The sequence below is a fragment of the Malurus melanocephalus genome, unplaced genomic scaffold (assembly GCF_030028575.1).
Source record: "Malurus melanocephalus ecotype Western Australia unplaced genomic scaffold, MMel_1.1 scaffold_183, whole genome shotgun sequence".
NCBI lineage: Eukaryota > Metazoa > Chordata > Aves > Passeriformes > Maluridae > Malurus > Malurus melanocephalus.
This window is the reverse complement of record NW_026623415.1, coordinates 297,764-313,803: the sequence shown is the minus strand read 5'-3', so window position 1 is coordinate 313,803 and position 16,040 is coordinate 297,764. Positions and strand designations below refer to the sequence as shown.

At 41.7% G+C, this 16,040-nt stretch overlaps 1 protein-coding gene across 11 annotated transcripts in view; it reads left to right on the top strand.

Moving 5' to 3' along the window:
- Positions 1-16,040, top strand: part of CELF2 (CUGBP Elav-like family member 2) — a 301,179-nt gene that overhangs the window by 190,948 nt on the left and 94,191 nt on the right. For all 11 annotated transcript variants that reach the window (XM_057373031.1, XM_057373032.1, XM_057373022.1 and 8 more), the window contains exon 3: positions 15,649-15,731. In XM_057373031.1, coding sequence (XP_057229014.1) covers positions 15,649-15,731 — 83 coding nt within the window. The remainder of the gene's footprint in view (positions 1-15,648; positions 15,732-16,040) is intronic.

Sequence of the window (16,040 nt, the reverse complement as noted above, 5' to 3'; positions counted from 1 at the left end):
TAGTGCATTCTTAAATGTTTTGCCAATTTTATTTGGAAGTAGACCACAGACACCCTTTCCAACTCCCCCCCCCCACCACGTCCCCAAGATTAAATGTTTTATTATTGTACTGTAAACACACACAGTCCTAACATTTTTTTGGTGTTTTAGTCCCCCCATTTTATTTATTTTCTGTTSTATAATCTCTCTTCTGTGCTAATATTGATGAATTGGAGGGATGCATTTTCTGTCATGTAAAATAGTACTGGGGATAAACTCTGCCTAGGATTTTGGCTGACCCCTTCATCAGGCTTAGCTCAAAAATTAATTTGTCATTACCCAGGTGCTATGCACTAAGCTTTATTGGCATAGAGGAGCGCCACATCCTGTATGTTCTTTGGAAGGAAAAAAACTGATCATATAATCACTGAGACAGTAAACAGTCATTTCCAATCTAGTAATATTTTATATGAACTGGCACTGTATGTTGTATATCATCCATCTTGCTAATCCTTGTTCCACATTGCCTCCCACTTGAGGCCAAGAACATTACAGCTGTGCCAGAGAGTGGGTGGAAAAATAGCCTTATTATTAACCTAAGTTGAAAACATAATGGCTTTTTGAATGTCTTCATTCACAGATGCAGTCACACTAAAATATTAATACCCCTAAGTACAGAGAAACAGACTTTCATTTAAAATCCRTTGTCCATATGTGTTGCAAAGGGAAAGCCTTGAAAGTGTTGTGAATGCTCTGTATCTTTTGTTTTATGTTTTATCCGTTAAATGTCAGCTTTCTGTAAGAAAGGAGCCAAAATATTCTTYGGAGTAGGTTTTGAGCAATGCTGCTGCCATCACTAACATTGCCTTGTGGTAAAGRAAAAAGAGCTTCTCCAGTTTTCTCTTTGTCTTAGAAGACTGGTAATAACTGAGTGGATGTTAAAACACATGTAATGACTTTCTAGTACCCTGATCAAGGAGGGTGGCATTGCCCATGTGAGAGTTTGTTTAAATCTCATCTCCAGAGGGATCAGAAATGATCAAGTGTTTTCTGGGAGGAACCGTCACAAAGAGGGGAGGAGAAAACTGCAACCCTCATGTGATGAATCTTCAGAGCACCCCAGGATCCCTGATTTACAAGCAGAAATKAGGGACCTAGCAATGGAAACTGAGTGAATTTGCAGCACAGCATCACTGAAAAGGCACAAAGGGAGATGGTGCTCCTCCTCAGTTAYAGTCATGATTTTCCTTTCCTAACTCTGTAACTCACTTGTGTGTGYATCCTCCCAGGTAAAATAGGATTCTTCCACGAACCTATTTAGGAGGTGTAAGAATTGCTCTTGAAGAGTATTCAGAGAAGTAAGTCTTGATTGTACTAATTTATGATGAGCATGAAAAAATGTCCCTGCTTTTAAAAAGGAAAATAAAAGGATTAAAACTTCCAGTGTATCAGGCCATGTGTTGTAAATTAGCCTAATTGTTTTAGAATTCAGAAGTGTTTCATCATTTTAAATTGGGCTTGTCTGATATTTAGTTCCACATTTTTTATAACTCTGCAGGACTAATAYGTAGCCTGTTGTTGCACATGAAAAGCTTTTTTTATCCTAATTTTTAAGACTGATGGAATGAGAGGAGGTTGACAAGTAATCGCTTAGTTATCTCTGTGTCAAAGCTTATGATATGCTTTATAGTGAAAATGTGCAATATGCAGTTCCAGAWATAATTTTGCTCTACATTATGGTTTATCTTTCTGGCATACAAAATGCAAGAGTGAGTAACTCTGAAGTCTGATAGTGGATTTCAAATTGCTTGGAATTATCTCTAAGTTTCGCCTAATAAGTCTTAGCAGGAGCCAAAATATTGCACAAGATAGGGGGCCCCAATATTAACAGGACTTCCCTCCAAGCACATCCCTACTTCCCCATATCCCATCTCACGTGGGAAAAGAAACTTCACATTTTTAGGGCATTATTCTGCAGTTTCTCTGTTGATCACTGTACTCTGTGGATAAATACAAGTTATCTCTGAGTAGGGCTTTTTCTTAAAAGACCAAGCTGTGCTTGTTCCCAGCAAGAACTGGTAGGCTGCAAGGCTTGTTTGACAATATCTGACCTGTAACCCACTCTTTCTTAGTGCCCATCCAGGAAAACTTATACTCAGCAGAGATATTTCACACAACAACAACATGTTGAACAAAAGGCAAGAGCACACTGTAAAGTTAACTGAGGGACCTCTGGTACCAAAATAGGATTGCTTAGAGGTTTTATTTTGTTGGTTTTTTTTAGTTTGCAGCTAAGACTGGGGACTTTGTTGTAAAGCTCTCTGAATTTTTTGGTAGCAGAGCCGCGCATCCACGATATTTTGTTGGACGTGTTCCTGTGGCTGCCCTGGTGACCYGCAGAGAGCGCCGTGCGGAATCCTGCTTCTCCAAACGTCATTAGATACATTCGGGAGCCGCGTGCTATTGATGCCAAGGAGCACTGAATAGTTTCATCTGCTTTGCAGACAAGCTTCAGTGTAAGCCCTCCTGCCACTGCCTGCTCAAGGCCACCTTTGACAGCCRCAGGAGCCAGCACATCACTGTTTAGGCACTCGTTTTGTTCCTTTTCTCTATTTTTCCTTTTCCCTCTGATTAAGTTGCCAATCATCCTGCTCCTTTCTCTTCTTGTCCTGATAAGTTGCCAATCATGTCATACAGCCTATACCTCTCTAGCCGAGTATTTCTCTTGTCATAATGTGAAAACAGGCTGCTGGAGATTTATTTTAAATCTTGGTCTGATTAAATGCCACATCTTGATCTTTGGAGAGCTGTATGACCTACAGATCATGGTACTTTTGTTTGGAYTTCTGTGAACTGGTATTAACAGACTTAAGACATGTCCTGTGAGTCATCCAACACAGTCTCAGTATTCCCTTCCCTTAATAGATACTAAATATTCATAAATAGACATATTTATTTTTTTCATCAGTTTTTCCAGGGCATACATGGAGATAGTTTGTAAGAAATAAACAATCAGTTGTATGAAGGCTTCTGGGGAGAATAACATACTTACTTGTATGGCATGTGGGATTTTAAGTTTTGGTCTGCTTGTCAAATCATTTATACAAAGATGAGTAGTAGCACTATTTTGTAAGGTCTTCAAAACATAAATAGCAATGGGAAATTAAGCAAAACTGAAAGTGTTTACTGTGAAAATAGTTTTWAAAATACTTTTTGTGAGATTTCAAAATAGGTTGTTTTGTGGAGAAATTATGGGAAGTCTGATTCTGGGAAATCTACAGATAGAACAAGATAAAACATTGGAAGCATTACATGTGGAAGCATAATGCTGTTCTCTCTGGGAGAGGAGCTTAGCTGAATTTTCCTGCCTCTAACAGTTTTTGTAATTCTATTAAAACTGCTTTCCTAGATATACAAGATAACACTTTTCCCCAGTATTTGTATTTTGCTAGCTCATTTTCCASTCAGAAGGAAAAAACTGTATGAATCATCTTTGTTCTTCTCTCATTTTGGAAGTACATGTATTACACGTCTGTTCCGTATCTCCCTTCATTGATTTTACATTAGTTAATCAGCAGACAAAAATAAAAAGGAATAATAATTAACCAGGATAGCAATCTCTTACGAGAAGTGTTTGCCTTGCCCCAGTGAGGCTGCCCAGGCAAGGTGAAACATGAGCTTTAGTTCTTTATCAGGACATTTTGCATTTTCACACTGTTAGTCTGTGCAAAACAAGATTCTGTGCAAGGGGCAAACGAGAGGCAGGTTGGGAAGTGTTTGTGAGATACCTCTCAAATGCCTTTGAGCTTGAGCTTTCTGAGCATAGATCCCCCACATGAAGTGTGTTCTTCGTTCTCATTGCTTGTGCTCATTAAGTGCTGCCATTTATTTTTGTGTGCCTGCACAAATATATGGCTTTATTACTAAAGTGGTTTGTTTATCTTTGCTGCTGCTGCATTTATTTTAGCACTCATCTAAACAATTAATTAGGGAAACACTTGAGTGCCGAATACACTTCTTCAGATACCACTCAGTTGGGTTTTTTATTTATTTCCAGGAGCATCAAGCATTAAAAAAAAACCCATCTTTTGCATTTTTTTTCTAACCGTGCCTTTTTCCCTCTTTTTTGAAGTTTCCACAGCAGAGTACATTGCTTTGAAAGATCATGGGCCCTATTGAGAGTTCAAAGCCAAGTAAAGATGATGCTTAGAGTTCAAAGGCTCTGTGGAGCTGCATCTTCATCTGCATAAAATTGTTTCAACCTACTAGAAAGATAGAAAAGTTGCCAGGAATTGCTTCTATTTCTTTCTTACTATTATTGTAAAGAAAGCTTAATTGGGGAACAAATGTGTCACAGCTAACAAGTTCAGGCAAAGCGAAGCTCCTTAGATGAAACACTGCTTGAAGGTGTGTGCAATGTAGGAAGGATTTGACATGTGCTGTGACCCTGTGAGAGGGAAGCTGTGAATGCCTGGAAATCGATACGAGATGTRCAAGGGTTCATGATGTTGAAGTGGAGAAAGAGTTGAAAGTGTTTGACTGCATCTTGGGCAAAGGGAGCAGGGAGTGTGACGGATTCAGACAATGGATTTAGATCCAAGTTTTAAAGATGGGGAAACGTATTAACCTGGGAAAAAAAATTAAAATTGTTGAAAGTTATTTCCATTAAAATAGTGTGTGTGCTGTAGCAAATCATGGCTCAAACTGGCTTTGCCAGTTCTTCCACCAGCAGACAATGGAGCCCCCCAAAAGCAGCAAAATACGGGGCAGGGGATGTGTTGGAGGAAACAGTTGTCTGTTGGTTCAAGTTCAAGGTACTTAGAGGCAATATTTGTCCTAGAATTTCTTCCCATGCTACTCAAGCATCCCCTAAGCCATCTCAAATGTCTTRTATTGATTTCTTCTGTTTCCTGTAAGGTAACTTTTGGAGGAAGTGTGACAGACCGCAGTGAGTCAGATGGAAGCAGCGTTGGCACGTACTGCTCTGCTGCTACTCATTGTCACTATGATGGCTGGGTCTTTTTACCTCAATTTTTATTTTTTCCTGGTTTCTTCAGAGTACTCCTTTGAGCTGGGAACATTTTATTCTTTCTATTTTRCAGGGAAAAGCTAGAGCATAGGGAGATGAAAGGCCGGATTGTTCAAAAGCATTTAGGCATCGAAAAATTCAGATGGGCCTTGAACATTATTTTCAGAAGAACTTCAACATCCTATTCCTAGAAATGAGTTATCCAAGGTCAGATTTTAGATTCTCTTGCAAAAATGGTATCCAACTCTTCCAGATCCAGTTAAATGTTGAAAACACCCCATGCRTAATGTTCTTGCCAAGTTTCTGGGTAGGGTTGAGGTTTTGTTATTGCTTTGTAAATGAGTGAAGTGTCAGCAAGAGYGCTCTTTCCACTGTGTACCTTCTTTTATAACTCTGTCTCCCTGGACCTATTCCTGTTTTTTCTCTTAGTACTGATAGGTCTGGCTTTTCCTATGCTGCACTTAGAAAACAGAAGCTCAGAAGTTTAGAGCTGTCAGTGGCRTTTAAACAAAACTTCATATCAGATACAACAGGACTGGCTAAACTCTAACTTTAAAAAATGCACTGTGTTGCCATGAGTTCATAAATGTATTGATATATTTCTAAAAAGAAGGTATGACACRACATTTTTATTGTCTTGTGTGTCTATGGCAATATCTGCCGTGCTGGGAAGTTCACAGAATTATCACAGAATCATAGAATGGTGTGGGTTGGAAGGAGCCTTTAAAGWTCATGTTGTTCCAACCGTCCCTGTTGTGGGCAGGGACACCTTGCAATACACCAGGCTGCTCAAAACCATCCAGCCCGGCCTTGAAAACTTCCAGGAATCTACAACTTCTCTGGGCAACCTGTTCCTCTGCTTCACTATTCTCACAGTAAAGAATTTCTTCCTAATATCCAACTGAAACCTGCCCTCTTTCAGTTTAAAGCCRTTCTCCCTTGTCCTATCAATTCATGCCCTTGCCAAAGTTCCTCTCCAGCCATACCCTGGTCCCCTTTATGTACTAGAAGGTGCTACAAGATTTCTGATTCTGTTTCTTTTAAAAAAGAAAAAAAAATATTAATTCCTGTGTTCTTGCTATGAAAAAACTCACCTTGTGCGTGAAATTTGCTAGTGAATGAGGGCTGGTTCCCAGCTGATGAGTACAACAATAAAACAGTAATTTAACTGATGTTGTCTGATAGAGTTAAATAAGCTTGCAATGCGTTTCTGGGGAAGTGAAGCTGGGTTAGAAGGGATCTTGTCAGAAGCCAATTAAATTCCTTTGTTGCCATTTCACAGAATCACAAGCATGCTGAGGTCAGAAAGAACCTCTGGGATTCATCTTATCCAACCCCAGCTCAAAGCAGGGTCATTTACAGCAGGTTTGTCAGAGGTGTGTCCAGGCAGGAATTCAGTATCTCCAAGGCTGGAGGGAGTCCACAACCTGTCTGGGCAAACCATGMCAGTGTTTGATCACGCTTAGAATAAAAATGGTTTTGCTTATTTTTAAATGGAATCTCCTGTCTTTTAATTTGTGGCTGTGGCCTCCTGTCCTGTCATTGGGCACCACTGAGAAGGCTCYGTCTTCTTTACTTCCTCCAGTGTTTTCTTCTCCAGGCTGAACAGTSCTGGCTCTCTCAGTTGCTTTTCACATGAGAGACGTTCCAGACCCTTCCTCGTCTTCATCATCCTTCCCTGGACAGCCTCCAGTATGTCCACATCTCTTAACTGAAGAAAAAGACCCCAGAACCCCATTTATGTCTCAGCAGGGCTGAGCAGGGTAYGGATCACCTCCACTGACCTGCTCTGCCTGATGCAGCCCAGGATGCCTTTGGCATTTAAGCAGTGAAGGTAATTTCCAGTAGAGAACATAAGCTTTTCATAGTGACAGGGAAAGTTTATAAATTGCAATTAACTCCTGAAGATTTGATGATTCTGAAGGGATAATTTTATGGTAAAGCTCTTCTATTCTGACTGTTTTTCACTACAGTTTTACACTAGTTGAATTAGGACTTGAATGGTTTCTCAGGAGTCACAGTGCAATTAGAGGTTTCATCAGAGCAGTGATCTGGAAGTCTTATCAGGAAAAGCCAGTCTTCAGTGATCTTTCTCAGGCATTCAAGTGAAAATAAAAAAAAAAAATAGAAGGAAATCCATTATAAGATGTATGTGCTGGGAAGTTTGATTTGTTACTAATGTGTGCCAGGGTTGGAGACAATAGGGCTTTTGAAATGACATCAGGGAAAGATGTGTCCCTGCCTATGTTAATTTATGTAAACATGATCTTTGTAGAGTCTTTTTGAACTGAAATACAGTGTCACAGCGGTTTTCTGCTGCAAGAATGGATTAATAAGGGAGGACATCTTCATTTTGTATTTCCATTTTTTTTAGCATCTGTTCTCTGAACCTTCTTTCTCTGCTACATCCGAAGATGTGTTTAGCAGATGGTCAAATTTAGGGGTTAACTTGCACAGAGGGCATATTAATTCATTTTAAAGCCAGCAAACTCAAGTCAGTCATTGTTACCTGGCCAAAGGAAAGGGAAACAATAACCATCTGCTGGGAAGAAAAGAGTAAGAATTTGAGGGAAGAAGAAAGTGAATTAAAGATTAAGGAGTATTAGTGCAAGAATAAGAAGGAAAAGAAGAAAGGAAAGGTAAAGGGGAAATGATGAGAAGGCAGCATAAGAAATAAATAATTATTTGTATTTTCATTTTTTGTGGTTTTATTTCGATGTTCCCCCAGATTCAAGATTTCTTTCTTGATACAATATATGTACATAGTGAATGGCCTTKTTTAAAACTATTTCCAATTTAAAAAAAAAARAATTMTTGTATTTTATGTATGTTCTTTTCTATATTTCACAAGTGGGAAGTGCAGTAACCTCCCATGGGACACCTCTCACAGAGCTAGAGACTGGAATGCCATTTCCCCACCCTCTTCCCCTGCTGTCCTACTTAGTTGAGAATTTCTTGTCCAAAAGCTCTGACAAGCAGTTTTTGTTGTAAGCCATATGGAGTGATGTGTCATGTCCCAAATACTCTCCACCCCCGAAATCCGGAGATGTGAACGGACCAAGCTCGACGGGCGGCACCGGGCTGCTGGTTTGATGGACAACCATCCATCTCAGTGACTCTCCCGAGGGATTTACACTGGGAGGGTGCTTGGAAGGGCTGGTCCTCTTTTGCCAGCCTGGGTTTTCAGTATTTGTTTCCAGTGTTCCCATCCCCCTGCAGATCAGGGCGTTGATACAGCACTGATGGGTTCAGTGCCACTGACAGCTCAGCTCTGTCTTCTCAGCACTTGCTGAGTTTCTGCTGCAATGTCTCTCATCCACTACTCAGGCCAGACCAATAAAACTCAGCTTCCATCCCAGCATGCAGGAATGACTCCTTTAGGGACAGATTAGTTTGTAATGACATAAAATTGCCTTGATGCCATAAACCTGATTTGTGTGTATTTATTTACCCTGCCACCATGTATAGAATTTAATTCTGCGTTTGCTTTTTTTCATTCCTTTATCACCATCTACTGCAGATATCACATGAGTATTGCCAAGCTGCAGGTGTGGAAGTTGGCCCCTTCTTTCAGAAATAAAACAGAGTTCCGGTGTGCTGGCTTCTCTCTTCCCAGCCATTACACAGGCAGCAGGAGAGTTCAGGAATTTGCAAAAGCTGTCATTGTCCTGTAAGAAAAATTGTACATTGAAATTCTTCAGATACTTGTACAGCTATTAGCTATTTAAAACTGTTTAATATAAGTGGCTTATTTCAGAGAGCAAGAAAAGTAGATTCTGGCAATTTTGCCCTTGATATCTTTTCTATCTGTGTCGCACTTTAGTCAAAATTTACATAATAATGGGTAGGGAAGTGTTGTGGCACATGAACTGGTGCTTATTAGTTCTTAGTTGCTTTCCCAAAAGGCTTGAAAATGCAGCAAATTTAATCTAGGTCAAAAAAAAGGAAAAAAAAAAAAAAAAAAAAAAAAAAAAAAAAAACAAGGAAAAAAAAAAAGAAGAAAAAAAGAAAAAAAACCCTTCCATTTTGTAGGCAGAGGACATTTATAGAGAGCATTTGTATTCACAAGGGTATGGGAATGACAGAGTGCGACTCCTCCAAAAGAGCKCCCCGGTGCAGCTGAAGGCTGACAGCAAACTAGGACTTGTGGCCAATTAACAGAAAGGCCGTCATAACTTGCAAGGCATGGAGAGAAAGAATTGAGCTCCATGGGATCATTTTTCAGTGGCCATTTACGGGGCTGTTACCGGCCCAGAGCATTTGTGCTCGAACATGAGCAGCACGACGTGGGACACTCCGGGGCTGGGGCACTGCCACCCTGAGTGTGCCAACCAGGAGGAAAAATAGAGCACAGGGTGGAATTTGGCACRTCCCAGCTGAGAATCCTTCTCACATGTGAGCCTATGTTCAGCTAATGTATTAATATTAGAAGTGGCATCGCTATAATGTGTGCTGTCATTAGAGYGGCAATGCGGTTTCCTGGCTGGTGACAGGACTGGTAATACGGTTTCCATCAGGGTGCCAATTATATCAAACTATTAGCAAACCTGAGCTAATTGGGAGGCGGCATCGTTAAAGGTTGATTTCTGCTGTATTCGGCAATTCTAGCAGGGATTGCTTCAGGAGCGAATCTCTTCCGTCGTACTCTCCCGTGACTCCGTATACAATAGAGTGTGAGGATGCTGCAGGTAGGAATCAAAACACATTCYCTGCCTTAGCAACCTTCTTTTTCTGGTAAGCAGAGTTTCAAAAATAGCTGGATTTTTATTTCTGGGTTCCTTTGTCAGGAATGGCTGTGTCTGCTACTCAGGCAGCTGAAGGTTTTCCTCTGGTTTTGTATGGAATGACCCAATCAAAATCTCTAAGACTTGAGACACTTCTCCTGGTACTAGAGCAGTGTCTTCAGTGCAGGGTAGCTAATGGCACTCACATCTGTAGCRCAGAGGAAATGCCAGGCAAGGCTCCCACTGCACTGCAGCAAAAGTTACAAAAGTCTCATTGCCCAACCACGCCCCTGAACTCCTTGTGGTGGCAGGTCTCCTCAGCAGCTTTAGTGGAAAACAACTTTTAATGTCTTTATTGGCTTTTGGAAAATGACATTACAGGTCATGGTGTGCTTGGTTGCAAATCGTACTGTTCAGGCAGCTTTTTGGGATTTGCAGAGCACGTATTCCAGAGTTCAAGTGGACGGTTGGAATTCAAGGGACCTCGTTAAAGGCTGCCCTGTATTAGTGTAGCGTTTAAATTTTGGTAGYGGATGAGTGAATGTGGAAATCAGGAGAGAAACATTTGAAGTGGGGGAAAAAAAAAAAAACCAACAAGAAAAAGAAATCCTCCTTAACTTAAACTAGCTTGAACTGTGCTGGATTGACAAGAAGCAACTGTCCCCATTGAGATTCTGGGCTTGCATGAAGCCAGCACCTGTTCTGCTTGCAAATGCACACACAAAAGTGAGCTTCATTCACAGAAAGAAAGAAACATAGCAGGACTTCACTCATTTAGCCTTCCAGGGCCTTCAGTCCCTTGATCTGTCAGCCCCTTAGAATTCAAACGCAGCCTTTAAAGGAATTTTCAATTCACAACATGATGACTTTGTTGATGTCCTGMATGTGAATGTATTTTGAATTGAATTTGTCTGCCAGGATTCCATTACTTGCTAAAAGAATACAGAGTTCAATCATCAGATAATCATTATAGCTGTTTTGAAGTGTTTATTTTATTAGTCTAGAAGGTAAAGCAAATTTCATACTTTTAAGTTGTTGCAGGCTTTGCAGGCTCCCTGATAAGCTCTTGTATTTCTATACCCCATGGTTAGGGTTCAGATACTGGCAGCAGGTGATAATATGCACAGCACAGGAGAGATCCAAACTGACAAATTTTGACAGTTGAAAACTAAAGAAACTAATAAATCAGACCAACAAATATAGGTTGGGTTTGGCGGGTTTTTTTTCCCCTCCTGTATCTTTTCTCTTTTAATTCCCAAAAGTTAAATTTTCAGGCCTGGGAGACTGCAGAATATTTTCCTTCAAGCAAATAAAAACCTCAGAGAATCTTGCAGAGCATGTTTTAATGCCTGTCCACATCCAAGGGTTATTTTCTCATGTTGATGCACACATGTAATTCCTGGTAACTTTAACACAGGAATTGTCTATTCGGTTTAGGGAGCTGTAAAAGACKTTTTCTCACCCGAAGCAAGATGGAGGTTGCTGTATTCATTCAGGCATGAAATCCTGGCTGAGAGATTAAGCCTCTTACACAGATCCCAGTGCCGTTAAATGCCAACGAGGATGGAGTAAGCCATGTCTTCAAGTGGAGGAGAGCTTCCCTTTGTCAGTTGTTCAAAATTAGGAATGCAGACAGCTCTCGTGGCATAATTAGTCTGCGTTTGAATTGGGAGAAAGTGGCAAAAATAATGGCATGGTGGAGCTCCTGGAGATGTCATAGGGCTGGATGCTGCAGCCTAACAAAGCCCTGACTGCTCTGCTGGGAGGTAAATTTGGGCCATAGAGAAGAAGTCACATGGAGAGAGGAACCCCATTGCATGGGGTCACGARCAGCTCTTTGAAAAAATCCTCTTGTTTACAGGAGCAATGGCATTTCTGGAAGTTTGATGGTGAAAACTGCAATTTGTTGTAATTCCACAATGTCTTCCAGAAACCAAAATTTGCTGCCAGCAGAAAATCATGGCTAGAGTGGTGTGCCCTCACCACTTGCTCTTCTTTTTCCCATTCCTCACTTCTAAATGACGGCTTCAGTGAAYCCCTGGCTTGGTTCCCCTGTAATCCATTGCTGCCATCTTTGACAGTGACTCACGTAAAGCTGTTTCTAGCCATACACGAGGCTGTTTGTCCCTGTCACTGTCTTGCTAAACAGGTTTCTGTGGAAATTAAATAAATAAAATCTCCACCACTGGTGCTAATTGGTGCCTTTGGCAGCCTGAGCAAGGGCTTGTGAATTGAATGTGTCATGGAGAATTGAATGTGTCAACTCTCTCCCAATGGCTGGGACCTTGAGGTCTTTCTCTGGCACTAAATTTCCTTTGAAAAAAAGAAAAACAAAAAGGGGAAGGGGGAGGGGGGGGAGAAGAGAGGGAGAGTGAAAACAAGCTGAAGTAAGAGATCTTTTCCCTTTTTTTAATGAGGTGTTGAAGCTGAGCATTGTAGTGTCCGCTGCACAGCGTTTGCTCGTCAGACGCCTGGAGAAGCGGGGCCGTTTTCTGCTGCTGTTTCTCAGGGATCCCATTTGTTGCCGTTRAACGCCGAGCAGCACGGAGTGGCAGGTTTTATTCAGTCTGTTCAAGCATCTGGCAGGATAGCCATGAAGTTGTTGCYGATGTCCTTAAGGGACTGTAGGGATCTGCATGATTCATTCAGCAATTTTTTTTTTTTTCAAGGTACAAAGAAGCGATGCCTCACGCCGTAGTAAATGCTGTTCCAAGTAGAGCACAACCAGCTTAGCAGAGCGCGGGAGATCTGCTGCTTTGGAGGCACTGACTGGCAGCACGAGCTCCAGTGCCTGTGGGCAGGAGTACACCCACCCACGTGGAGTTAAACTGGGCTGTGTTTCAGGCTGCTGAGGATCAGCAGAACCGTGGCCACAAACCAATTCACCTTTTAAGTTGTCCTGACTGGGAGGGGAGAGGTTATCACTGYCAGGCTTTGAGTTATTTGGATGTCAGAAAAGTCCAGTTGTGGTTCAAGCTGCTGTCGAGTTTGTTTGGTGATGAAGCAGAGATTATACGTGCAAGGGGCCTGAAGGGGAGGGTTGTGTTTTTTCTTTCAGTAGGAAACATACTTTTTCTTTTCCAGCTGGGCCACTTGTTTGGCAATTTCAGCAAYGGACAGCTACCAGTCCTAAAGCACAGATTAGCTCTGTCCTTTAATACAGACTTCTTCCCCTCCAATATTCCTGCAGAAAAGACTGAATTAGGTACTTTTTTCTATGTACTGACCCAAAAGGATTTTACTCTGGAGGCATCTTCAATGCAGTTTGTGTAACATGGCTGCAGCACCTCTGGAAAATCCATAGGCTGAGCTACAGCATTTCCTTGGGGACCACGTGCCTTTTCTTTTCCTCTCTGTTCTCTTATTTTCTTTTTTGAGTCCAGCCCTGACCTCTGTAGCAGATACTTTCAAATTCAGGTGTCCGTGAGTGGGTGTCCTTGCCCCCCTCAAACCACAGCAAGCCAGCTCTTGTTGTGGGGTTTGTTTTATTTAAGAAGATACAAGCCAAATGTTTCCAGAGAAAAAAAATTATCTGTGTGCATTTTCAGATGTGTCAGTCTGAAAGTCTGTGTCAGCTTTTTTCAGAAGTCTCTATTTTTGTCAGGGTCTGATGACCTGCCTGAAACATCTGCACGTTTCCCATTAAGCTACTGTTTCTTCCAGGTCTCATTCACAGAAACATTTTTCTCTCCTGAGCTATTACTTCCSAAAAATGACCAGTTAAAGGGTATTTCACAGCATATTCATCTTTCAAGTGTAGTTCTTTCAAGTGTTGCCAAGAATGATAAACCAATAGATTTCAAATTTCTCCTTATCGGAATGAACCCACAGAGCTGAAATCTAAAATGAAACTCTTYGGGCCCATGGAAAAGGACATGGCAATTGCAAAGTTCTGATTACAGTTTGATATTTYCCCCTCTGAATCCTCTCTCCTGGTGAAAAAACTTTATATTAAAAAGCTAATAAACCAAATAAAGAAACAATAGAAGATAGACTTGGGGCAGMTGGCAGGACATAGAAAAATATTGCAATGTTGTCACAAAGTCGYACTATTAAATGTCACAAACTTGGATTTTTTTTTTTTTCATTTTCATCTGGGGTAAAATAATTTAAATTTCCAGAATTTTCCAGTGGAAAATTGTATGGGTTCTAGACAGGTTTAGAAGCACTCACAGGAAACAAAAACCTTAACAGGCTGTGTCTGTCTGTAGCACATATCCCTGCGAACAATGTTCYGTTTCCTGAAATAATTATTAAACCATCTCCATCATAACGTGTGAAATTTTAAAGAACCTGTTGGCAGTATGAAAAACATTCCTCCCAGCTGTGTTAAGTCTGCATTACCTTCCTGCCCATGTCTTGCAAGTGATTTTCTGTGCTTGGGATAAACTTGCTGTGTTCCAGCTGGGAATACACGGTCACCTTTGCTCGGTGTAGAGGTAATGGTTGTCACCAGCCTGGCTGCCGAGCCAAGGGGAGCATTCCCAGTGCCATGCAGAGCTTGAGCCAAGCCAGGGGCAGCAGAGGGGCTGTTCTGGATTCAGCCCTTCCTTCCAAAGTGTGGTMTGGGCCACCTGCACACGGTTCTTTGTGCTGTTTACTGTGTGCTGCTGTGCACACCCTCTCCTTGTGTCCCTTGCTGTTTGGGGGATGCTGCAGGGCTGAGCACCAGCAGGAATGTCAGGTGGGCTGGGCTGTTTCACCTTGGCCAGCATTTGGGAGCTGATACAGTCATCATCTTTGCTCACTGCCTGAAGCACAGATTATTTTATCTGTGTCACGCTCCAAGGGAGCACCGAGGCTCATGAGCCGGGGTTTCTTTTATTTACTGATTGGTTTTGACATTTCTCTGGAGTTGTAACAAATCTCTGGCTGTGATTAAGAGAATAGAATTGTTTTCTGATTCATCAGTAAAACCTGCATMATGCAGGAGGTTTTTACTTCAGTAGCCACTTCTGCCCCCCAAGCAGCATTACCCGGAATATTTTCCCTCTCCCCAWGGCAGCTGGGTCACCAAACACCCCATCTGCAGCAAACATCTCATCTGCAAGGAGAAGACTTCTCTGCCATGGGGCAAACCCTGGTCCTTGCTTTTTGTCCCATGCCTGTGATGTTGTAGCTGTTCCCTGAGGATTTGCCTGTGAGCCCTGAGCTCTCCCTGTGGCTGGTGTTGAGCTGCCTGGGTTGTGTGTGCTCAGCCAAAGCTGTTTCACSTGTTTGCAGTGGAAAAAGTGACAGCAACCCGTGTTTGGTACCACTGACCACCTGGCTGGACCATGCTGTCACAAGGGAAACTCCAGGATCAAGGCAACTAAAAACACTACTTGGCTGAAAATCAGGCAAATGCAGGGGGATCAAAGCCTCCCTCAATGCTGCCAACCATCCGCTATCCCAGCAGTGGTGAATTCACCTGTAGCAGTTTTTTCATTCTTGAAACTGAGATGAGTGTCCTACCTCCAGTCCTGCCTGGTTTCAAAGAAAGAGGAGAACCAACCTTTTGTGTAAGGCCCTTTAAATAAGGCCCTGCTTTAGCCTGATTTTCTGCTTGGGGTGTAACAATGAATTCCTGCTGCTTGAGCTTGCCATGTTGCTTATATTCAAAGTATAATGGGGAGCCTTCAGAAAAATATAACCTTATTTACAATGTACAAAGCCAATTGGATTTTGGTTAACAATTTCTAAGTGATTACAGTTCCCTTACAGTGTAGGTGTGCTATAGATGCAATGCACAGGGGGGAACTTTTTTATTTTAAACCRCACAAGGTTTCTTTTATTCATGTCATTCAGGCGCCTCGGGATAATTCACATTTCCAGCTCTCATAATGTGTTGTTCAACCACTGATTTTTCTCCCTCCCTATTGTACTCTCACAAATCATACTCACTAATTTCTGAAAGCTTTTTATTTCTCTCTATAGGTTGTTGTTTCGTAACATTTTATACAAGAAAAGCTGCTCTTGAGGCACAGAATGCACTGCACAATATTAAAACTTTACCTGGGGTGAGTACATTTACTTTTTGATCCTAATTATTTTATTGCCAGGAAAATAACCCGTTTGCTCTCAATGCTGTTTGGTGCCCCAAATGACCTTGATCTCTTGCCAGGAGGGTGGCTAAGCTGATGTGTGTCCTGTATTGGTGCCAGTCCTGTAGCAACAGCATCATGTCCAAAGGCAGTTGTTGTTCTCTAGAAAGTCCCTTGGTTGGAAATAGCACTGATTCCTGCTGACCAGAGGCAGTGGCCAAAGTGCAGTGTGGATCCTTTATTAAAATGTRTTTAAAGGGWGAGGGAGGGAGAGAGGGAGGGGAG